This window comes from Panulirus ornatus, chromosome 15, assembly GCF_036320965.1.
Source record: "Panulirus ornatus isolate Po-2019 chromosome 15, ASM3632096v1, whole genome shotgun sequence".
Taxonomy (NCBI): domain Eukaryota; kingdom Metazoa; phylum Arthropoda; class Malacostraca; order Decapoda; family Palinuridae; genus Panulirus; species Panulirus ornatus.
Genome location: NC_092238.1, coordinates 17,432,180 through 17,460,064, shown reverse-complemented (window position 1 = coordinate 17,460,064; position 27,885 = coordinate 17,432,180). Strand labels below are relative to the sequence as shown.

The 27,885-nt window shown below is 40.2% G+C and overlaps 1 protein-coding gene across 3 annotated transcripts; it reads left to right on the top strand.

Moving 5' to 3' along the window:
• On the top strand, positions 1 to 27,885 carry LOC139753736 (uncharacterized). 3 transcript variants are annotated; one of them, XM_071670525.1, is made up of 4 exons: positions 1 to 154; positions 24,664 to 24,859; positions 25,047 to 26,840; positions 26,947 to 27,885. In XM_071670525.1, exons 3-4 carry the CDS (start codon positions 25,215 to 25,217, stop codon positions 27,256 to 27,258), a joined length of 1,938 nt encoding a protein of 645 aa, XP_071526626.1. In that variant the 5' UTR covers positions 1 to 154; positions 24,664 to 24,859; positions 25,047 to 25,214; the 3' UTR covers positions 27,259 to 27,885. The 3 variants fall into 3 exon arrangements, with proteins under 3 accessions (XP_071526626.1, XP_071526629.1, XP_071526628.1); XM_071670528.1 differs by having other exon boundaries at positions 24,664 to 24,863; XM_071670527.1 differs by lacking the exon at positions 1 to 154 and adding an exon at positions 176 to 328.

Sequence of the window (27,885 nt, the reverse complement as noted above, 5' to 3'; positions counted from 1 at the left end):
GCCTTTGTCTTAGTCAGTGCAGCAGACACACACACACAACACGGCGGCTTGTTGTGTGAGAGAGTGCTTTTAGAACTTCTGGTGAAGTGCCAGACTGTCAGTGACCAAAAGGTTTCCTGAGGAATGGATGAAGTTATCAAGAGACAGTGAGAAGGTGAGGAATATATGATAGAATGGAAAGACAAAGGTGAGGTAACTGGGACATTGATAAAGGTGTGTTTAACTGAGGTTAATCACATCAACTAAGCTGTAGCAACCCAGCTGGACCGAACATTTCCTCATCCTTGGCTTTACATCATAAGGTCGTATACTCTACCACCCAGGCATGGTGAGTGTTGCTGATCAGGACTAGTTAGGTGAAGGTTAAGACACAAACAGGAGCGTCAGTACACAAACCATGCTCCACCTACGACACTTAGTCCGTCATTCCTGTTTATTCATTGGTTAAGATTGCCATAATGTTACTATACTGTAGCGCCCAGACACTGTACCATCATGTTACTATACTGTAGCGTCCAGACACTGTACCATCATGTTACTATACTGTAGCGTCCACACACTGTACCATCATGTTACTATACTGTAGCGTCCAGACACTGTACCATCATGTTACTATACTGTAGCGTCCAGACACTGTACCATCATGTTACTATACTCTAGCGTCCAGACACTGTACCATCATGTTACTATACTCTAGCGTCCAGACACTGTACCATCATGTTACTATACTCTAGCGTCCAGACACTGTACCATCATGTTACTATACTCTAGCGTCCAGACACTGTACCATCATCTTACTATACTGCAGCGTCCAGACACTGTACCATCATGTTACTATACTCTAGCGTCCAGACACTGTACCATCATGTTACTATACTGTAGCGTCCAGACACTGTACCATCATGTTACTATACTCTAGCGTCCAGACACTGTACCATCATGTTACTATACTGTAGCGTCCAGACACTGTACCATCATGTTACTATACTGTAGCGTCCACACACTGTACCATCATGTTACTATACTGTAGCGTCCAGACACTGTACCATCATGTTACTATACTGTAGCGTCCACACACTGTAACATCATGTTACTATACTGTAGCGTCCAGACACTGTAACATCATGTTACTATACTGTAGCGTCCAGACACTGTAACATCATGTTACTATACTCTAGCGTCCAGACACTGTACCATCATGTTACTATACTGTAGCGTCCAGACACTTTACCATCATGTGACTATACTGTAGCGTCCAGACACTGTACCATCATGTGACTATACTGTAGCGTCCAGACACTGTACCATCATGTTACTATACTGTAGCGTCCAGACACTGTACCATCATGTTACTATACTGTAGCGTCCACACACTGTACCATCATGTTACTATACTGTAGCGTCCAGACACTGTACCATCATGTTACTATACTGTAGCGTCCAGACACTGTACCATCATGTTACTATACTGTACCATCATGTTACTATACTGTGGCGTCCAGACACTGTACCATCATGTTACTATACTGTAGCGTCCAGACACTGTACCATCACGTTACTATACTGTAGCGTCCAGACACTGTACCACCATGTTACTATACTGTAGCGTCCAGACACTGTACCATCATGTTACTATACTGTAGCGTCCAGACACTGTACCATCACGTTACTATACTGTAGCGTCCAGACACTGTACCATCATGTTACTATACTGTAGCGTCCAGACACCGTACCATCATGTTACTAAACTGTAGCGTCCAGACACTGAACCATCATGTTACTATACTGTAGCGTCCAGACACTGTACCATCATGTTACTATACTGTAGCGTCCAGACACTGTACCATCATGTTACTATACTGTAGCGTCCACACACTGTACCATCATGTTACTATACTGTAGCGTCCAGACACTGTACCATCATGTGACTATACTGTAGCGTCCACACACTGTACCATCATGTGACTATACTGTAGCGTCCACACACTGTACCATCATGTTACTATACTGTAGCGTCCACACACTGTACCATCATGTTACTATACTGTAGCGTCCACACACTGTACCATCATGTTACTATACTGTAGCGTCCACACACTGTACCATCATGTTACTATACTGTAGCGTCTACACACTGTACCATCATGTTACTATACTGTAGCGTCTACACACTGTACCATCATGTTACTATACTGTAGCGTCCACACACTGTACCATCATGTTACTAAACTGTAGCGTCCAGACAGTGTACCATCATGTTACTAAACTGTAGCGTCCAGACACTGTACCATCATGTTACTATACTGTAGCGTCCAGACAGTGTACCATCATGTTACTAAACTGTAGCGTCCAGACACTGTACCATCATGTTACTATACTGTAGCGTCCAGACACTGTAAAATCATGTTACTATACTGTAGCATCCAGACACTGTACCATTATGTTACTATACTGTAGCGTCCAGACACTGTACCATCATGTTGCTATACCGTAGCGTCCAGACACTGCACCATCATGTTACTATACTGTAGCGTCTAGACACTGTACCATCATGTTACTACACTGTACCGTCCAAGAATTGTACCATCATGTTTCTATACTGTAGAAGTCTGACACTGTACCATCATGTTACTACATTGTAGTGTTCAGACACTGAACCATAATTCTACTATACTGTAGCGTCCAGACACTGTACCATCATGTTGCTATACTGCAGAATACAGACACTGTACCATCATGTTACTATACCGTAGCGTCCAGACACTGTACCATCATGCTACTATACTGTAGCGTCCAGACACTGTACCATCATGTTACTATACTGTAGCGTCTAGACACTTCACCATAATGTCACTATACTGTGGCGTCCAGACACTGTATAATCATATTTCTATATTGTAGATTCCAGGCACTGTACCAGCCTGTTACTACACTGTAGTGTCCAGACACCTGTACCATCATGTTACTATACTGTACCGTCCAAAAATTGTACCATCATGTTTCTATACTGTAGAAGTCTGACACTGTACCATCATGTTACTACACTGTAGTGTTCAGACACTGAACAATCATGTCACTATACTGTACCGTCCAGAAATTGTACCATCATGTTTCTATGCTGTAGAATTCAGACACTGTGCCATCATGTTACTATAATGTACACTGTACCATCACGTCACTGTACTGTACCGTCCAGACACTGTACCATCATGTTTCGATACTGTAGAATCCAGACACTGTACCATCATGATACTACACTGTACTGTTTAGACACTGTACCTTCATGTTTCTATATTGTAGAATCCAGACACTGTTCCAATATGTTTCAATACTATAAGATCCAGACATTCTACCATCATGTTACTATACTGTAATGTTCACATACTGTACCATCGTGTCGCTATACTGTAGCGTCCAGTCACTGTACCATCATGTTTCTATACCGTAGAATCCAGACAATGCACCATCATGTTTCTATAATGTAGAATCCAGACACTGTAACATCATGTAACTACACTGTAGTGTTCAGACACTGTACCATCATGTTACTACTCTGTAGTGTTCAGACACTGTACCATCATGTCACTATACTGTACCGTCCATTATGTTACTACACTGTAGTGTTTAGATACTGTACCATCACGTCACTATACTGTACCGTCCAGACACTGTACCATCATGTTTCTATACTGTAGAATCCAGACACTGTACCATCATGTTGCTACACTGTAGTGTTCAGACACTGTACCTTCATGTTCCTATATTGTAGAATCCATACACTGACTATCATGTTTCAATACTGTAGGATCCAGATACTGTACCATCATTTTACTGCAATGTAGTGTTCATACAGTGTACCGTCATGTCGCTATACTGTAGCGTCCAGTCACTGTACCATCATGTTTCTATACTGTAGAGTCCAGACAATGTACCATCATGTTTCTATAATGTAAAATCCAGACACTGTACCATCATGTAACTACACTGTAGTTTTCAGACACTGTACGATCATGTCACTAGACTATACCATCCAGACATTGACCCATCATGCTTCTATACTGTATAATCCAGACACTGTACCATCATGTTACTACACTGTAGTGTTCAGACACTGTACCATCATGTCATTAAACTATACCGTCCAAACACTGTATCAACATGCTTCTATACCGTAGATTCCAGACACTGCACCATCATGTTTCTATGCTGTAGAATCCACACACTCTACCGTCTTGTTAATACACTGTAGTGTTCAGTGTACTATGTCACTATACTGTAGCGTCCAGATACTGTACTATCTTGTTTCTGTACTGTAGAATCCAGACGCTGTAATATAATTTTTCTTTACTGTAGAATCCAGACACTATTCCATCATGTTTCTATACTGTAGAATTCAGACACTGTACTATCATGTTCCTTCACTGTACTGATCAGACACTGTATCATCATGTCATTATACTGTAGCGTCCAGACACTGTACCATCATCCTTCTATACTATAGAATCCAGACACTGTACCATCATGTTCCTACACTGTAGTGAGCAGACACTGTGCCATCAGGTCACTATACTGTAGCATCCAGACACTGTACCATCATATTTCTACATTGTAGAATCAAGACACTGTACCATCATGGTACTACACTGTAGTGTCCAGACACTGTACCATCATGTTACTATACTGTAGCCTACAGACACTGTACCATCATGTTACTATACTGTAGCGTCCAGACACTGTACCACCTTGTCACTATACTGTAGCGTCTAAACACTGAACAACAATGTTTCTATATTGTAGAATCCAGACACTGTACCATAATGTTACCACACTGTAGTGTTCAGCACTGTACCATCATGTCACTATACTGTAGCGTCCAGACACCGTACAGTCATGTTTCTATATTCTAGAAACCAGACACTATGCCATCATGTACTAACTGTAGTGTTCAGACACTCTACAACAATGTTACAATACTGTAGCGTCCAGACACTGTAACATCATGTTACTACACTGTAGTATTCAGACACTGTACCATCTTGGCACTATACTTTACCGTCCCGACACTGTGCCATCATGTTTCTATACCGTTCAATCCAGACACTATACCATATTACTACACTGTAGTGTTCAGACACTGTACCATCATGTTACTATACTGTAGCGTTCAGAAACTGCACTATCATATTACTACACTGTAATGTTCAGACACTGTACCATCATGTCACTACTGTAGCGTCCAAACGCTGTACCATCATGTCACTATGCTGTAGCGACCAGACACTGTACAATCATGTTTCTATAATGTAGAATCCAGACACTGTACCATCATGTCACTATGCTTTACCGTCGAAACACTACACCATCATATTACTATACTATAGCGTCCAGACAGTGTACCATCATGTTACTACACTGCTAGTGTTCAGACATTGTACACTCATGTCACTAAACTGTAACGTCCAGATACGATACCATCAACCTTCTATAGTGTAGATTCCAGAAACTGTACGATCATGTTACTACACTGTAATGCTCAGACACTGTACCATCACGTCACTATACAATAGTGTCCAGATAAAGTACCATAATGACACTATACTGTACCGTTCAGATACTGTAGAATCATACTTTTATATTGTAGAATCCAGACGCTGTACCATCATGTTACTATACTACAGCGTGCAAACACTTTACCATCATGTTACTATACTGTACTGTCCATGTACTACCATGTTTCTATACTGTAACTTCCAGACACTCTACCATCTTGTTGCTATTGTGTAGAGCACAGACGTTGCACCGTCATGTTACTATGCTGTAGAATCCAGACACTGTACCATCATGCTACTACGCTTTAGTGTTCAGACACTGTACCATCATGTCACTGCACTGTACTGTCCAAACACTGTACCTTCATGTTACTATATTGTAGAATCCAGACGCTGTACCATCATGTTACTATAGTGTGCAGACACTGTACCATCATGTTACTATACTCTACTGTCATAACACAGGACTATTATGTTTCTATACTGTAACTTCAAGTTATTGTACGATCATGTTGCTATAGTGTAGAGTCCAGACGCTGCACCGTCATGTTACTATGCTGTAGAATCCAGACACTGTACCATCATGTTACTATACTGTAGAATCTAGACACTGTACCATCATGTTACTACACTATAGTGTTCACACACTGTAACACCATGTCACAATTATCTACCGTAGAGACACTGTACCATCATTTTTCTCTACTGTAGGATCCAGACACTGTACCATCATGTTTCTATACTGTAGAATCTAGACACTATACCATAATGATACTACACTGTGGTGTTCAGACACTGTGCCATCATTTTACTAAACTGTAGCGTCCAGACACTGTACCATCATATCACTATACTGTAGAATCCATACACTGTACCATCATGTTTCTGTGTTATAACTTCCACACATTATCATCATGTTACTACACTGTAGTGTTCAGACATAGTACTAGCATGTTACTATACTCTTAACTTCCAGACACTGTACCTTCATGTTACTATACTGTAGTGTTTAGACACAGTACCATCATCTTTCTATACTGTAGAATCCAGACACTGTACCATCATATTACCTACACCTTAGTGTTCAGTCACTGTACCGTCATGTCTCTATGAGGTAACTTCCAGATATTGCACAATTATTTTCTATACTGTTGAATCCAGACACTGTACCATCATGTTTCTCTACTGTATAATCCATATACTGTACTCTCATGATATACTGTAGTGTCCAGACACTGTGCCATCATGTCACTATACTGCAGCGTCCAGACACTGAGCAGTCATGTTTCTGTATTTTAGAAACCAGACACTATGCCATCATGTAATTAAACTGTTGTGTTCAGACACTGTACAACAATGTTACAGTACTGTAGCGTCCAGACACTGTAACATCATATTACTACACTATAGTGTTCAGACACTGTACCATCATGTCACTATACTTTACCGTCCAGACACTGTACCATCATGTTTCTATGCCGTAGAATCCAGACACTGTACCATCATATTACTACACTGTAGTGTTCAGACATTGTACCATCATGTTACCCTACTGTAGCGTCCAGAAACTCTTCCATCATGTTACTACACTGTAATGTTCAGACACTGTACCATCATGTCACTATACTGTAGCGTCCAGACACTCTACAATCATGTTTCTATAATGTAAAATCCAGACAATGTACCATCATGTTACTACACTGCTAGTGTTCAAACACTTCAATCATGTCACTATGCTGTAGCGTCCAGACACGATACCATCAACCTTCTATACTGTAGAATCCAGAAAATGTACGATGATGTTGCTACACTGTAGTGCTCAGACATTGTACCATCATGTCACTATACAATAGCGTCTAGACACTATGAAACATAATGTCTATATTGTACCGTACAGACACTGTACAGTCATGTTTCTATATTGTAGAATCCAGACGCTGTGCCATCATGTTACTATACTATAGCGTGCAGACACTGTACCATCATGTTACTATACTGTACTGTCCTAACACTGGACTGTCATGTTTCTATACTGTAACTTCTAGACACTGTACTGTCTTGTTGCTATAATGTAGAGTCCAGACGTTGCACCGTCACGTTACTATACTGTAGAATCCAGACACTTTACCATCATGATGCTCCGCTGCAGTGTTCAGACACGGTATCATCATGTCACTGTACTGTACTGTCCAGACACTGTACCATTATGTTACTATATTATAGAATCCAGACGCTGTACCATGATGCAGACACTGTACCATCATGTTACTATACCGTACTGTCCTAACGCTGGACTATCATGTTTCTATACTGTAACTTCAAGATATTGTACCATCTTGTTGCTATAGTGTAGAGTCTAGACGTTGCACCGTCATGTTACTATGCTGTAGAATCCAGACACTACCATCATGTTTCTATATTGTAGAAACCAGACACCGTACCATCATGTTACTACACTGTAGTGTTCAGACACTGTACCATCATGTCACTATTCTGTACCGTCCAGACGCTGTACCATCATGTTTCTCTACTGTAGTTTCCAGACACTGTGCCATCACTGTACTACACTAGAGTGTTCAGACACTGAACCATCAAGTCACTATACTATACTGGTCCAGACACTGTACCATCATGTTACTACACTGTAGTGTTCAGACACTGTACCTTCATATTACTATACTGTGATTTCCAGGTACTGTACCATCATATTACCACACTGTAGTGTTCAGCCATTGTTCCAACATATTACTAAACTGCAGTGTTCAGACAGTGTACCATCATGTTACTATATAATTTCCAGACACTGCACCATCATGTTACTACACCGTAGTGTTCAGACACTGTTCCATCATGTTACTACACTGTAGTGTTCAGACACTGTACCATCATGTTACTATACTATAGAATCCAGACACTGTACCTTCATGCTACTACACTATAGTGTTCAAACACTGTACCATCATTTCACTATTATCTACCGTCCAGACACTGTACCATCATTTTTCTATACTGTAGAATCTAGACACTGCACCATCATGTTACTACACTGTAGTGTTCACACACTGTACCATTATGTTTCTATATTGTAGAATCCAGACACTGTACAATCCAAACACTGTACCATCATATTTCCATACTGTACAATCCAGACGTACTATCATCATGTTTCTACAATGTAGTGCTCAGATAATGAACCATCATGTCACTATATTGTACCGTCCAGACACTGCAGCATCATGTTTATATATTATAGAATCCAGACACTGTACCATCATCCTTCTATACTGTAGAATCCAGACACTGTACCATCATATTTCTATTCTGTAGAATTCCGACACTTTATTGTAATGTTCCTAAACTATAATAAGCAGAAAGTGTACCATCATGTCACAATATTGTAGCGTCCAGACTCTGTACCATCATGTCACCATATTGTAGCGTCCAGACACTCTACCATCATGTTTCTATACTGTAGAATCCAGACACTTTAACATTGTTACTATAGTATTCAGACGCTGTACAATCATGTCACTTTCGTACAGCGTCCACAGAGTGGACCATCATGTTACTATACTGTAGCGTCCAGACACTGCAGCATCATGTTACTACACTGTAATGTTCAGACAATGTACCATCATATCATTATACTGTAGCGTCTAGACACTGTACCATTACGTTTCTATATTATAGAATCCAGACACTGTACCATATTTCTATACTGTAGAGTCCAGACACTGTACTATCATGTTCCTACACTGTAGTGATCAGACACTGTACCATCATGTCACTATATTATGGCGTCCAGACACAGTACCATCATGTTTCTATACTGTAGAATCTAGACACTGTACCATCATGTTACTACACTGTAGTATTCAAACACTGTACAGTCATGACAGTATACTACAGCTTCCAGACACTATACCATCATGTCAGTATACTGTAGTGTCCAGACCCTGTGCAATCATGTTTCTATTTTGTAGAATCCAGACACTGTACCATCATGTTACTACACTGTAGTGTTCAGACACTTTACCATCATGATTCTATGCTGTAGAATCCTTACATTGTACCATCATGTTACTATACTGTAGTGTTCACACTCTACCATTGTCACTATACTCTACCGTCCAGACACTGTACCGTCATGTAGAAACCAGACACCTTACCATCATGTTACTACACTGTAGTGTTCAGACACTGTACCATCATGTCACCATTCTGTACCGTCCAGACACAGTGCCATCATGTTTCTATGATATAGAATCCAGACACTGTACCATCATTTTTCTATGATATAGAATCCAGACGCTGTACTCTCATGTTTCTATACTTTAACTTCCAGACACTGCACCATCATGTTACTACACTGTAGTGGTCAGACACTGTACCATACTACTATACTGTACCGTCCAGACACTGTACCATCATGTTTCTCTGCTGTCGAATCCAGACACTGTACCATCATATTTCTATACTGTAGAATCCCAACACTGTATTATCATGTCCCTACACTGTAGTGAGCAGACTCTGTACCATCATGTCACCATATTGAAGCGTAAAGACACTGTACCATGTTTTTATTCTGTAGAATCTAGAGTTTGTACCATCATGTTTCTATACTGCAGTGTTCAGACATTGTACGATCATGTCACTATAATACAGCATCAACACACTGTAACATCTAATATACTGTAGCGTCCAGACACTGTAGCATCATGTTACTACTCTGTAGCGTTCAGACACTCAGCCATCGTGTCACAATACTGAAACGTCCAAACACTGTACAATCATGTCACTATAGTATCATCGTCCAGACACTGTACTATCATGTTTCTATATTGTAGAATCCAGACACAGTACCATCATGTTACTACACTGTAGTGGTCAGACACTGTGCCATCATGTCACTATACTGTTGCGTCCAGACGCTGTACCATCATGTTTCTATACTGTAGAATCCATACACTGTACCATCATGTCACTGCACTGTAGTGTTCAGACACTATACCATCGTGTCACTATACTGTAGCGTCTAGACACTTCACCATAATGTCACTGTACTGTGGCGTCCAGACACTGTATAATCATGTTTCTATATTGTAGATTCCAGGCACTGTACCAGCCTGTTACTACACTGTAGTGTTCAGACACTTTACCATCATATCACTATATAGTACCGTTCAAAAATTGTACCATCATGTTTCTATACTGTAGACGTCTGCCACTGTACCATCATGTTACTACATTGTAGTGTTCAGACACTGAACCATCATGTCACTATACTGTACCGTCCAGAAATTGTACCATCATGTTTCCATACTGCAGAATCCACACACTCTACCATCATGTTACTACACTGTAGTGTTTAGACACTGTACCATCACGTCACTATACTGTACCGTCCAGACACTGTACCATCATGTTTCTATACTGTAGAATCCAGACACCGTACCATCATGTTACTACACTGTAGTGTTCAGACACTGTACCTTCAAGTTTCTATACTGTCACTTCCAGACACTGTATCATCATGTTACTATACTGTAGTGTTCACACACTGTACCATCATGTTACTGTACTGTAGCGTCCAGACACTGTACCATCATGTTGCTCTACTGTATTGACCTAACACTGGAGTATCTTGTTTCTATACTATAACTTCAAGATACTGTACTATCATGTTGCTATAGTGTAGACTTCAGACGCTGCACCGTCATGCTACTATGCTGTAGAATCTAGACACTGTACCATCATGTTACGGTGGTGTAGAATCCAGATGCTGTACAATCATGTTACTACACTGTAGCGTTCATACACTGTACCATCATGTCACAATACTCTACCGTCCAGACACTGTACCATCATTTTCACTGTAGAATCCAAACACTGTACCATCATGTTTCTATACTGTAGAATCCAGACACTGTTCCATCATGTTACTACACTATAGTGTTCAGATATTGTACCATCATGATTCTATATTGTAGAATCCAGACACTGTACCATCATGGTTCTATACTGTAGAATCCAAACACTGTACCATCATATTTCTATCCTGTACAATACTGACACTCTATCATCCAATGACTACACTGTAGTGTTCAGATAATGTACCATCATGTTACTCTACTTTGGCGTCCAGACACTGTACCATCATGATTCTATATTGTAGAATCCAGACACTGTACCTTCATGGTTCTTTACTGTAGAATCCAAACACTGTACAATCATATGTCTAGACTGTACAATTCAGACGCTGTGCGATCATGTCCCTACACCGTAGTGAGCAGACACTGTACCATCATGTCACTATATTGTAGCGTCCAGACACTGTACCATCATGTTTCTATACGGTAGAATCCAGACACTGTACCATCATGTTACTACACTGTAGTGTTCAGGCACTGTACAATCATGTTTCTATATTATAGAAATCAGACAATGTACCATCATGTTTCTATACTGTGCAATCCAGACACTGTACCATCATGTTTCTATATTGTACAATCCAGACACTCTACCATCATGAGACTACACTGTTGTGTTCAGATAATGTACCCTCATGTTACTATACTTTAGCGTCCAGACACTGTACCATCATTTTTCTATAATGTAGAATCGAGACACTGTAACATCATGGTTCTATCCTGTAGAATCCAAACACTGTACCATCATATTTTTATACTGTAGAATCCAGACACTGTACTATAATGTTCCTACACTGTAGTGAGCAGTCACTGTACCATGTCACTATACTGTAGCGTCCGAACACTGTACCATCATGTTTCTATACTGTAGAATCCAGACACTGTTCCGTCAATTTACTACACTGTAGTGTTCAGACACTGTACAATTATGTCTATACTACAGCTTCCAGACACTCTCCCATCATGTTACTATACAGAGCTATTCTAACACTGGACTATCATGTATCTGTACTATAACTACCAGACACTGTACCATCATGTTACTGTACTATACCGTGCAGACACTGTACAATCATGTTACTATAATGTACTGTCCTGACACTGAACTATCATGTTTCTATACTCTAACTTGAAGATACTGTACCATCATGTTGCTATAGTGTTCACACTGTACCATCATGTCACTATACCGTCCAGACACTGTACCATCATTTTCACTGTAGAATCCAAACACTGTACCGTCATGTTACTATACTGTAAAATCCAGACACTGTACCATCATATTACTACACTACAGTGTTCAGACACTGTATCATGTCACTATACTGTACCGTCCAGACACTGTACCATAATGTTTCTATACTGTAGAATCCAGACACTGTACCATCATATTTCTATATTTTAGAATGCAGACACTGTACCATCATCTTACTACACTGTAGTGTTCAGATACTGTACCATCATGTTCCTATATTGTAGAATCCAGACACTGTACCATCATGTTTCTATACTGTGCAATTTAAACTCACTATAATCATGTTACTACACTGTAGTATACAGACATTGTACCATCACGTCATTATACTGTAGCGTCTAGACACTGTGCCATCATGTTTCTATATTGTAGAATCCAGACACCGTACCATCAGGTTTCTATACTGTAGAATCCAGACACTGTACCGTATTTCTATATTGTAGAATCCAGACACTGTATTATCATATTCCTACACTGTAGTGATCAGACACTTTACCATCATGTCACTATATTGTAGCATCAAGACACAGTACCATCATGTTTCTATACTGTAGAATCCAGATACTGTACCATCATGTTACTACACTGAGGTGTTCAGACACTGTACAGTCATGTCACTTTACTAAAGTGTCCAGACACTTTACCATCATGGCACTATACTATAGCGTCCAGACACTGTACAGTCATGTTTTTTATTTTGTAGAATCTAGACACTGTACCATCATGTTACTACATAGTGTTCAGACATTGTATCATCATGTTACTCACTGTAGTGTTCAGACAGTGTACCATCATGTTACTATACTGTAGAATCCTGACACAGTACCATCATGTTACTACACTGTAGTGTTCAGACACTTTACCATCATGTTTCTATAATGTAGAATCCTGACAGTGTACCATCATGTTCGTACGCTGCAGTGTTCACACACTGTACCATTATGTCGCTATACTGTACCGTCCAGACAGTGTACAATCATGTTTCTATACTGTAGAAACCAGACACCGTACCATCATGTTACTACTACGTAGTGTTCAGACACTGTACCATCTTGTCACTATTCCATACCGTCCAGACGCTGTACCATTATGTTTCTATACCGTAGAATCCAGACACTGTACCATCATTGTACTACACTGGAGTGTTCAGACACTGTACCATCGTCATTATACTATACTGGTCCAGACACTATACATCATGTTACTACACTGTAGTGTTCAGACACTGTACCATCATGTTACTATACTGTAATTTTCAGACACTGTACCATCATGTTATTACATTGTAGAGTTCAGACACAGTACCATCATGTTGCTACACTGGATTGTTCAGACACTGCGACATCATGTTACTATACTGTAGCGTCTAGACACTGTACCATCATGTTTCTATACTGTAGAATCCAGACACTTTACCATCATGTTACTGCACTGTAGTGTTCAGACACTGTACCATCATGTCACTATACTATAGCGTCCAGACACTGTACCATCAAAATATTATACTGTAGCGTCCAGACACTGTACAGTCATGTTTCTGTATTGTACAATCCAGACACTGTACCATCATGTTATTATATTGTAGCGTCCTGACACTGTAAAATCATGTTTCTATACTGTAGAATTCAGACACTGTGGAATCGTGTTTCCATTCCGTAGAATCCAGACGCTAAACCATCATGTTATTACACTGCAGTTATCAGACACTGTACCATCATGTCACTATACTGCAGCGTCCAGACGTTGTACCTTCATATTTCTATATTGTAGAGTCCAGACACTGTACCATCATGTATTCACATTGTAGTGTTCAGACACAGTACCTTCATTTTTCTATATTATAGAATTCAGACACTGTACCATCATGGTTCTATACTGTAGAATCCAAACACTGTCCCATCATATTTCTATACTGTAGAATCCAGACACTGTACTATCATGCTCCTACACTGCAGTGAGCAGACACTGTACCATCATGTCACTATGCTGTAGCGTCCAGACACTGTACCATCATGTTTCTATACTGTAGAATCCAGACACTGTATCATCAAGTTACTACACTGTAGTGTTCAGACATTGTACAATTGTAACTATACTACAGCTCCCAGACACTCTATTATTATGTTCTTATACAGTACTGTTCTAACACTGGACTATCATGTTTCTGTACTATAACTTCCAGACACTGTACCATCATGTTACCATACTATAGCGTGTAGACACTGCTTAATCATGTTACTGTAATGTACTGTCCTGACACTGGACTATCATGTTTCCATACTGCAACTTCAAAATACTGTACCACCATGTTACTACACTGTAAAGTCCAGACGCTGCACAGTCATGTTACTACACTGTATGTTCACACTGTACCACCATGTCACTATACTCTACCCTCCAGATACCGTACCATTATTTTTCACTGTAAAATCCAAACTCTGTATGGTCATGTTACTATACTGTAAAATCCAGACATTGTACCACATGTTGCTACACTGTAGTGTTCAGACACTGTACTAACATATCATTATACTGTACCGTCCAGACACTGTACCATCAGGTTTCTATACTGTAAAATCCAGACACTGTACCATCATATTTCTATATTGTAGAATGCAGACACTGTACCATCATGTTACTACACTGTAGTGTTCAGATACTGTACCATAATATTTCTATATTGTAGAATCCAGACACTGTACCATCATGTTTCTATACTGTACAATCCAGACACTGTACCATCATGTTTCTATACTGTACAATCCAGACACTCTTATCATCATGTTACTACACCGTAGTGTTCAGACAATGTACCATCATATCACTATACTGTACCGTCCAGACACTGTACCATCATGTTTCTATATTGTAGAATCCAGACACTGTACCATCCAGTTTCTATACTGTAGAATCCAGACACTGCATTATCATGCTCCTACACTGTAGTGATCATACACTGTACTATCATGTCACTACGCTGTAGTATTCAGACACTGTACAGTCATGTCACTAAACTACAGCGTCCAGACACTGTACCATCATATCACTATACTGTAGCGACAAGACACTCTACAGTAATATTTCTATTTTGTAGAATCTAGACACTGTACCATCATGTTACTACACTGTAGTGTTCAGACACTGTACCATCATGTTACTACACTGTAATGTTCAGACACTTTACCATGTAACTATCCTGTAGAATCCTGACACTGTAACGTCATGTTCCTATACTGTAGAATCCTGACACTGTACCATCATGTTCCTACACTGTAGTGTTTACACACTGTACAATTATATCATTATACTGTACCGTCCAGACACTGTACCATCATGTTTCTATATTGTAGAAATCAGACACCGTACCATCATGGTACTACACTGTAGTGTTCAGACACTGTACCATCATGTCACTATTCTGTACCGTCCAGACGCTGTACCATCATGTTTCCCTACTGTAGTTTCCAGACACTGTACCATCACTGTACTACACTAGAGTGTTCAGACACTGAACCATCGTCACTATACTATACTGGTCCAGACACTATACCATCATGTTACTACACTGTAGTGCTCAGACACTGTACCTTCATATTACTATACTGTGATTTCCAGGCACTGTACCATCATATTACTACACTGTAGTGTTCAGCCATTGTTCCATCATATTACTAAACTGCAGTGTTCAGACAGTGTACCATCATGTTACTATATAATTTCCAGACACCGCACCATCATGTTACTACACTGTAGTGTTCAGACACTGTTCCATCATGTTACTACACTGTAGTGTTCAGACACTGTACCATCATGTTACTATACTGTAATTTTCAGACACTGTACAATCATGTTACTACACTGTTGTGTTCAGACCCTGTGCCATCATGTTTCTATACTGTAACTGACACTGTACCATCATTTTACTACACTGTAGTGTTCAGACACTGCAGCATATCACTATACTGTACCGTCCAGACACTGCACCACCACGTTTCTATACTGTAGATTCCAGACACTCTACCATCTTGATTCTATAATATAAATTCCAGACTACCATCATGTTACTACACTGTTGGGTTCAGATACTGTACCATCATGTCACTATACTGTTGCGTCCAGACACTGTACCATCATATCACTATACTGTAGCGTCCAGACACTGTACAGTCATGTTTCTATACTGTAGAATCCAGACGCTCTACCTTTCTGTTACTACACTCTAGTGTTCAGACACTGTACAATCATGTTTCTGTATTGTAGAATCCAGACGCTGTACAATCATGTTTCTATATTGTAGAATCCAGACGCTGTACCTTCATATTTCTATATTGTAGAATCCAGACACTGTACCATCATGTCACTATACTGTAGCGTCCAGATACTGTACAATCACGTTTCTATATTGTAGAATCCAGACACTGTTCCATCATGTTGTTATACTGTAGAATCCATACACTGTACCATGTTACTACACTATAGTGTTCAGACATTGTACCATCATGTTTCTATACTGTAGAATCCAGACACTTTACCATCATGTTACTTCACTGTAGTGTTCAGACACTGTACCATCATGTCATTATACCATAGCGTCGAGATACTGTACCATCAGAATACTATACTATAGCGTCCAGACACTGTACAGTCATGTTTCTATATTGTAGAATCCAGGCACTGTACCATGTTACTACATGTTTCTATAATGTACTGTAATGTACTGTCCTGACACTGGACTATCATGTTTCCATACTGCAACTTCAAAATACTGTACCACCATGTTACTACATTGTAAAGTCCAGACGCTGCACAGTCATGTTACTACACTGTATGTTCACACTGTACCACCATGTCACTATACTCTACCCTCCAGATACCGTACCATTATTTTTCACTGTAAAATCCAAACTCTGTATGGTCATGTTACTATACTGTAAAATCCAGACATTGTACCACATGTTGCTACAGTGTAGTGTTCAGACACTGTACTAACATATCATTATACTGTACCGTCCAGACACTGTACCATCATGTTTCTATACTGTAGAATACAGACACTGTACAATCATCTTTTTATGCCGTAGAATGCAGACACCAAACCATCATGTTACTACACTGCAGTGTTCAGACACTGTACCATCATGTCACTATACTGCAACGTCCAGACATTGTACTTTCATGTTTCTATACTGTAGAATCCAGACACTGTACCATCATGTTACTACACTGTAGTGTTCATACGCTGTACCATCATGTTTCTCTATAGAATCCAGACACTGTACCATCATGTTTCTATATTGTAGAATCCTAACACTGTACCATCATTTTACTACGCTGTAATGTTCAGACACTTTAACATCATTATACTCTAACGTCTAGACACTGTACCATCATGTTTCTATACTGTAGAATCCAAACACTGTATCATCATGTTTCTATGCTGTACAATCCAGACACTGTACCATCATGATACTGCACTGTTGTGTTCAGACACTGTACCATCATGTTTCTATATTGTAGAATCCAGACACTGTACCATCATGTTTCTGTTCTGTAGAATCCAGACACTGTACCATCATGTCATTATAATGTAGTGTTCAGACACTGTACCATTATATTTCTATATTGTATAATCCAGACACCGTACCATCTATACTATAGAATCCAGAAACTGAACCATCATGTTTCTATACTGTGCAATCCAGACACTCTACCATCATGTTACTACACTGTAGTGATTAGAAACTATACCATTGTCACTATACTGTAGCGTCCAGATACTGTACCATCATGTTTCTATATCTTAGAATCCAGACACTGTACTATCATGTTCCTACACTGTAGCGATCAGATACTGTACCATCATGTCACTATACTGTAGTGTTCAGACTCTTTACCATCATGGTTCTATACTGAAGAATCCTGACACTGTACCATCATGATACTACACTGTTGTGTTCAGACACTGTACCATCATGTTATTATATTGTAGCGTCCAGACACTATACCATTGTCACTATAGTGTAGCGTCCAAACACTGTACAATCATGTTTCTACATTGTGGAATCCAGACACTATACCATCATGTTACTACACTGCAGCGTTCAGGCAATGTACTATCATGTTACTATACTGTAGCGTCCAGACACAGTACCATCATGTTACTACACTGTAGTGTACCGACACTGTACCATCATGTCACTATACTGTAGCGTCCAGACACTGTACCATCTTTTTCTATACTCTGGAATCTAGACACAGTACCATCAAGCTACTACACTTTAGTGTTCAGACACTTTACTATCATGTTACTATACTGTAGCGTCCAGACACCGTACCATCATGTCACTATACTGTAGCGTCCAGATACTGTACAATCACGTTTCTATATTGTAGAATCCAAACACTGTACTATCGTGTTACTATACTGTAGAATCCAGACACTGTACCATCATGTTACTACACTGTAGTGTTCGTCCAGACACTGTGCCATTGTCACTATACTGTACCATTCAGACACTGTACAATCACGTTTCTATATTGCTGCGATCAGACACTGTACAATAATGTTACTGTAGTGTTGTCCAAATATTGTCCAGTCATGTAACTATATTGTAACATCTGGACACTGTACCATCATTTAACTACATTGTAACGTCCAGACACTGTACCATTAAGGTACTATAATGTAGTGTTCAGACACTGTACCATCATATTACTTTATTGTAGTGTCATGACACTGTACCATCATGTTACTATACTGTAGCGTCCATACACTGTACTATCATGTTTCTATATTGTAGCGTCAAGATGCTGTACCATTGCTTCTATATTGTAGCGGCCAGACACTATATCATGTTACTATACTGTAGCGTCCACACACTGTACCATCATGATACTATACTGTAGCGTTCAGACACTGTACCATTATGCTTCTACACTTCATCGCCCAGACACTCCACCATCATGATACTGAAGCGTAGAATCCAGACACTGTACAACTATGTTAATATACTGTAGCATCCAAGCACTGTACAATCACGCTTCTATATAGCAGCGTACAGACATGGTACCATCATGTTACTATAATGAAGCGTCCAGACACTGTACCATCATGTTACTATACTGTAGCGTCTAGACATAGTAACATCATATTACTATAGTGTAGTGTCCAGCCACTGTAACATTACCATAGTGTAGCATCCACACACTGTACTATCATGTTACTACAGTGTGCGTCCAGACACTGCGCAGTCGTGTTTTTATATTGAAGCATCCAGAGACTGTACCATCATATCACTACGCCGTAGAGCCCAGACACTGTACAGTCATGTTTCTCTACCGTATCACCCCGACATTGTACCATCATGTTAATATAGTGAAGCATCCAGACACTGTACCATCATTTTTTCTATATTGTAGTGTCTAGACCCTGCACCCTCATATTACTATGCTGTAGCGTCCACACACTGTACCATCATGTTACTACAGTGAAGCGTCCAGACACTGTATAATCATATTACTATAATGTAGAATCCTGACATTGTACCGTCATATCACTATACAGTGAAGACTTTACGCTATAATTTCTTGCGAATGTACTGAAACATCCAGAGACTGTATCATCAAATTACTGTACTGTAACATCCAGACACTGTATCATTGTGCTCCTATACTGAAGCATCCAGACACTGTACCATAATGTTACTATACTGTAGCGACCAGACACTGTATCATGTTACTATACTGCAGCGTCCAGACACTGTACTATCATGTTATTGTACTATAACGTCCAGACACTGTACCATCATGTTACTATACTGTATCGTCCAGACACAGTACAATCATGTTACTAAAGCTTAACGACCAGACACTGTACCATCATGTTACTATACTCCAGCGTCCAGACACTGTACTATCATGTTATTGTACTATAACGTCCAGACACTGTACCATCATGTTACTATACTGTAGCGTCCAGACACTGTACTATAAAGTTACTATACTGCAGCATCCAGACACTGTACCATCATGTTAATATACTGTAGCATCCAGACACTGTACAATCATGTTACTATACTGTAGCGTCCAGACACTGTACCATCATGTTACTAAACTGTAGCGTCCAGACACTGTACCATCATGTTACTATACTGTAACGTCCAGACACTGTATCATCATGTAACTATACTGTAGCGTTCAGACACTGTACCATCATGTTACAATACTGTAACGGCCAGACACTGTATCATCATGTAACTATACTGTAGCGTTCAGACACTGTACCATCATGTTACAATACTGTAGCGTCCAGACACTGTATCATCATACATTATTGTACAATATTTTGGGAGCGTCACTATCATAACATGTCGGTTCATGTCTGAACGCTACAATATAGTAAGATGATGGTACAGTGTCTGGACGCTACAGTATAGTAACATGATGGTACAGTGTCTGGACGCTAGAGTATAGTAACATGATGGTACAGTATCTGAACGCTACAGTGTAGTAACATGATGGTACAGTGTCTGGACGCTAGAGTATAGTAACATGATGGTACAGTGTCTGAACGCTACAGTGTAGTAACATGATGGTACAGTGTCTGGACGCTAGAGTATAGTAACATGATGGTACAGTATCTGAACGCTACAGTGTAGTAACATGATGGTACAGTGTCTGGACGCTAGAGTATAGTAACATGATGGTACAGTGTCTGGACGCTACAGTATAGTAACATGATGGTACAGTGTCTGAACGCTACAATATAGTAAGATGATGGTACAGTGTCTGGACGCTAGAGTATAGTAACATGATGGTACAGTGTCTGGACGCTACAGTGTAGTAACATGATGGTACAGTGTGTGGACGCTACAGTATAGTAACATGATGGTACAGTGTGTGGACGCTAGAGTATAGTAACATGATGGTACAGTGTGTGGACGCTAGAGTATAGTAACATGATGGTACAGTGTGTGGACGCTAGAGTATAGTAACATGATGGTACAGTGTGTGGACGCTAGAGTATAGTAACATGATGGTACAGTGTATGGGCGTTAAGCTTTAGCAACATGATTGTACTGTGTCTGGACGATACAGTATAGTAACATGATGTTACAGTGTCTGGACGTTATAGTGTAGTAACATGATGGTACATTGTGTGGACGCTAGAGTATAGTAACATGATGGTACAGTGTCTGGACATAGTGTAGTAACATGATGGTACAGTGTCTGGACGCTATAGTGTAGTAACATGATGGTACAGTGTCTGGACGCTAGAGTATAGTAACATGATGGTACAGTGTCTGGACGCTAGAGTATAGTAACATGATGGTACAGTGTCTGGACGCTAGAGTATAGTAACATGATGGTACAGTGTCTGGACGCTATAGTGTAGTAACATGATGGTACAGTGTCTGGACGCTATAGTGTAGTAACATGATGGTACAGTGTCTTATCGCTACAGTATAGTAACATGATGGTACAGTGTCTGGACGCTACAGTATAGTAACATGATGGTACAGTGTCTGGACGCTAGAGTATAGTAACACGATGGTACAGTGTCTGGGCGCTACAGTATAGTAACATGATGGTACAGTGTCTGGACGCTACAGTATAGTAACATGATGGTACAGTGTCTGGACGCTATAGTGTAGTAACATGATGGTACAGTGTCTTATCGCTACAGTATAGTAAGATGATTGTACAGTGCCTGAACGCTGGAGTATAGAATCCTGATTATATAGTGTCTGGACGCTTTACTATAATGACATGATGGTACCGTGTCTGGACGCTAGAGTATAGTAACTATTTGCTTATTTCCAAAACTAAGCCAAGTTCTGAAACGGTCAAATAGAAACGTGCCTGTCGCTAGAAAGGTAACTCGTAAGGAACTCATAATCAATTATCAACATGATAGGGTAAGCTACGTACATTTGCAGAGACAAAGTAAGAAAGTTATGCAACAAAGAAAACGTCAATATGAAGAGTACATTGCCGTAAATAGCATAGGAACCCACAGGAGTTTTACAGTTACGTTAAAAGCATGAGTCCTTACCTCATCTCTTAGTTCATGAATTACGAAAAACGTTGCCTTCGTTCAGGACAATGATGTGGCAAAATTATCAAATGTTTTCCATATGTATTTGCGTTCGAAGACACGGGCCACGTCCCGCATCCATTTTCAATGATAATGGAAGTAAATATCTTCAACATATTGATGTAAAAGTTGCAGAAATACAATAGAGATATATAAAGCTGCAAGCACTGAAAAGTTTTATCAGGACAATGAAATATACCACAGAAAAAAGTTCCAGATGAATGGAAGTTTGCCAATGTACCAACCTGCATTTATCATTCAATTACCATAGCATCCGTAGTTGGGAAACGTATAGAAACCATCATTCGAGATAAAATTGTGCACCATTTAGAGGACCACCACTTGATAAATGACTCTCAGCATGGCTGTCGACGAAATCGTTCATGTCTGCTAAGTCTGGTTGATTTCTTTCCAGATATGATCAACATGTATGATGAAAGTAAAGCAGTTGATGTCGTCTACGTTGATGTCATCTAAGATTACTTGCAAAAAGATAGGTTACATGGCACAGATGAGGTTGTACGTCGGTAGATGGAAAATTGGTCAAGTGGCCACATGAAAAAATAGAGTTGTGACCAATGGTCAACCTCAGAACGGTTAGACGTAATAAGTGGTGTGTCACAAGGATCAGTCTTGGGTCCAGTTCTCTTTCTCATACATAATGATATTGATAATGAGCTATATTGTGAGATCTCAAAATTCACTGATAATAGAATGCTGGGAAATAAATCTATAAAGAACTTGAATGCCAGCAGCTTCAAACTGATGATGGGCAAAGTTGATGAACTGAGCTCATGGATGACAAATGAATTCTAATATCGATAAGTGCAACGTTTTCCTTACCATTAGCAAAAATTGAAAAGGCATTGAAATAAGTAGTGCACAGAAGCAGTGAAAAGTGCGAACAAAAGTCATGATTTCATAAGCAGGGCCTTCGAATTTAAGTCCAAGGAAATCATTCTTGCTCTCTTTGATTCACTGGTTCGTCCCCATGTGAAATATTCTGTTCAGCTCTGGTCAGGCTACTCTAATAAAAGACGTAAACAAAACTGAGTGAGTGCAGCGGCGACCCAACCAAGATGGTCCACGAGCTAAGAAAATCATATAAGATGAGATTAAACGACTTGAATCTATTTAGTTTAGAAATAAAAAAGGATAAAGAGATGATTTGATAAAAGTATTCAGAATCATCTAAGGCTTTGATAATCTTGACCTATCAAGTTACTTATGACTTTTCTGATTTCACTTGAACAAATGGATACAAACTCGAGGGGAAACGTTTTACCTCGAATGAGGCGAAGCAGCTTTTCTTCAACAGTATTGTTAACGTGTGGAACGATTTGCTAATTAGAGTCGGTGAAAGTAGAACTTTAGTTAAGTTTAACAAAACACTTGACAGATATGTGGCTCTAAGTCCAAGATATACATCATTTGCTCTTCATGGAGTCACATTAACAATTCGCAGGTTATTCTCTTTGAATGATATGTATAACATCTGACTTTTATCACACTAATCTGTGAGTTTCTAGCATCTTCCACTATCACAAACAGCCTCGAGATGACCCATTATTCTGTTGCTGTTTGAATTCCTTTATATTCCTTTGTATACTTGATATTAGTTTTGCCGTACATCTTGTTTTCATATGATTTTGCTCTAATCTTTTAAAATGCATAAGATTCAGATGTTGCAACACAAAATGCGTTTTAATAATAGTAGTTGTGGATCAAAAGGAGTCTCCGCGATGTTGCATTAACTTGGAGTTCAGAGGTGAGAAGCAAGGCACACATGATATTGTACGTAAATACTGAAGTAGAAACCATTGTCTCCCGCAGGCTGCTGGCGGGGGCTGAGCGCGGTACAGGATCATCGGGTTCACAATAACTAAAGTCTTCAGGGAGAGGAAGGAACTGTCAGGAGAGGCACAGTAACCACAGCCTGATGCTGCAGGTCCTGAGGGAGGTAACGTCAACCTGGTGTCAACAAAGGATAGCTGTCCATACCCCTGAGGCAATCTTCGCTACGTCCACAGTAAGTACGTCAAAAATCATAACATTCTTTAATGCTTTTCCGTCACTTCATTTTCCCAGAAGCTTCATTATACAGTTTGTCTTTTCTTATTGCTTGTTTTATCTGTGTCGTGAGAACACATCATGAAACTTTTAGCAATGTTTTCTTTCGTCTCTTACAAATAACAGCTTTTTTCTTTCCTCTCCAGGCTAGAGTAGCAAACACCTGCTGTCCAGGTGCTGGAGACACTTGTAACGCAGGGGCTTGTGTGTATGTGTGTGTGTGTGTGTGTGTGTGTGTGTAAGCACAAGGAACGTGCCACCAGCAGTTCACGGATAGATCTCCTCTTGGGTCCTTAATTTTCTGTTGGAGAATCATGGACGACCCAGCCCACCCCTGTTACCAGGACAGCAGCAAGGCTTCAAGGGAGACGCTGCTCTCTGGACATGTAACCCAGACTCCCAGAATTACTCACATACACACATCACAGAAGACAGGAGAAGACGATGGGTGTAGTGTACAGCCTCCCACAGGACGTCAGCTCGAGACTACGCTCATGGTAAGAAAAGAGTCATCGAAACTTGACCCAGATATCTCCATGACAAGCCGTGAGCAACACTCGGCCGAGAAGGATCAGGAAAGACGAGAGAGGAACATGACTGAGGTTGGGTGCCGACGGAACCATGCCCACCTGAGCAGTAGTAAGGACAATAGAACTGTCGAATATGTCGTTAATACACGTCTTCCAAATACTGAACCTGTTCATGATAAACATGAAAAAACAACTTCCACTCAAGAAGAAAAGTACAACGAGACTGCCATCTCTCCTTTTAATGAGATATACATCGCCTGTGGAACTACTAGCAATCCTTCACAAGAGGACCAAGCAGAGAAAGAAAGAGATGAAAGTTGTCAAAATAAGAAAAATGGAAGTCCTTCCAAATATCCTTCTGAAGATGCCCCACGACCGACTGGCACGAAACCTAAGGTGTTGATTGAACAATTGTCTAATATATGCACGACGGAAGAATTGAGAACATTTACAATCACAGACAAACCAAAGCCGAGAACAGTAGTCAGTCAGTTGAACTTTGCCATCACAGATCACAAAGACCACTGGCACGTTACCTTCACCAGCCGCATGACCGAACAGTCGAAGACGACAAAAGCTATCTGCAGGTTCCTCAGTTTAGGTCCCATAGCTACTTTACGGGCTATAGCCACCACTCGCCCCGTCAGAAATGTTTATACTTTCGTTCAATTTCTCCTTCGTTTTGGCAGCGAGAGGATTGTGTACTACGGCTCTCGGCACGCCACTCTGACAAATATCATCAAACGCGTGATGAATCAGAAGTGTGCCATTGAAGACAGCGAACCATGTCCAGATATGTACCTGAGAAGACAAGTTGTGGAGACAAATGAACTGAATAATAAATGCATTACGTACGACCTCCTGGACCAGCTCCTGGAGAGGTACAATCCATCTTCACTATCAGAATTTGAGAGAAGACTTCCAAAGGAGAAATTAACTTTCTTAATGACCAGCCTGGGAAGAAATTACACAGAGGAAGTGTCTACGCTCATCAGATATAGAAGTCGGAAGCTTTATGAAATCATAAAGAACTCTAGTCTGGAGGAGAATTTAGAGCGAGTATCGTCTCGAGCCCCAAACTTGAACAATATGGACTGGCTGGAATATATGTTCCGAGAAAATAAGATTTGCTTGCCAGAGTTCCTGGCGTGGATGAAGGTCATCACAGAGAGGCAGAGCGGGCAGATGAACACGTTGGTGTTACAAGGTCCCACCAAGAGTGGTAAGAGTCTCATCCTGCGGGGCATACTTCACAATCTCAACACACTTTACATAACCAAAATTGAAGATGATACCCACTTCAGCTTTGAAAATCTTTTGGAAAGAAACTTTGCCATCTTGGAGGAACCGAAGATCTTGCCTGCAGCTCTGGTCGCTCATAAAATGTTGACAGGAGGAAAGCACGGTCAGGTAAGCGATTTTTTTTTCTTCTTCAAATATCTATGGGTCCAAAATACATGTTTATTATCTTTTAACTAACTTAACTTCCCTCCGCTTATAGTACACTGATTTTCAGACACCAGTCGCCCATAGCCATGATGGAGACCTGCCAAGCGTACCAATTTTCATCAGTGTTTCTCATCCCCTGGGACGCAGCATCTCCAGCGAGGACGAACTAGCATTTCTCGGTCGGACCAAGACCTTTGTCTTGCAGAAGAAGATACAAGATGTATCAAGATATTCCCTTAACCCATCAGCATCCATGCTCAGGCCACCGCCTCCTAGCATGAACGAAGGAGACTGGCTAGGTCTCTACAAGAACCACAAAGAAGAAGTAGAGGAGTATATTCTCTATAAGCTTACGATGCCTCTTGAGCGTCGCTTGTGACACTGACGGAGGTTGACCGAGTGTGGCTAATCTTTGTGGCAGCTGTTGATAAACACACGTAGAGGCAGGTGATCCATGCATCAATGGTGTCCAAAGCTAATGTATCAACAGTAGTGTCAGCAGATCAAGAAGACAAGGAGTTCCTTGTGAACACCAAGACTTTAGACCTAAAGGACGGATGCACCAGGATAGGATGTGGGACGACTGTCCAATAGACCTCGTGAGTTAGCAGGTCGAGATGCATCATGAAGACCTACACCTGAAGGACACAAGACACTGTTCGCCCTGTGGCCCATCACACAGGAACAAAGGTAAGACAGATCATAACATCCGACAAAAGTTTCCTCCAAATGCGTCAAGGTGAAGGACGCTACAGCTACCAACATGAAACTCTCAACAAGAATTCTTTTGAATACATTTTTCTCGTCGAGTTGTACAGGAAAGAATTAGGGATCTAACTGAGCGCCATGAAAGAGTTCGGAACTGTGATAAGAACAAATGGAACACTTATCACTAACTCTGAACACTTTTATTTCCAGATATAATTTTAGTTTCTAAAATGTTTAATTTCAATATATCTTAGAATTTGGTATGTAAGGTTTTATGAAATATATCTTTGACATTTTA

Excerpts from the sequence above, each read along its gene's own strand:
- LOC139753736 (XM_071670525.1), top strand. The coding sequence starts at position 25,215 with ATGGACGACCCAGCCCACCCCTGTTACCAGGACAGCAGCAAGGCTTCA. Across the intron at positions 26,841-26,946 it reads CAGGAGGAAAGCACGGTCAG|ACACCAGTCGCCCATAGCCA; the intron begins GTAAGCGATTTT and ends ACTGATTTTCAG.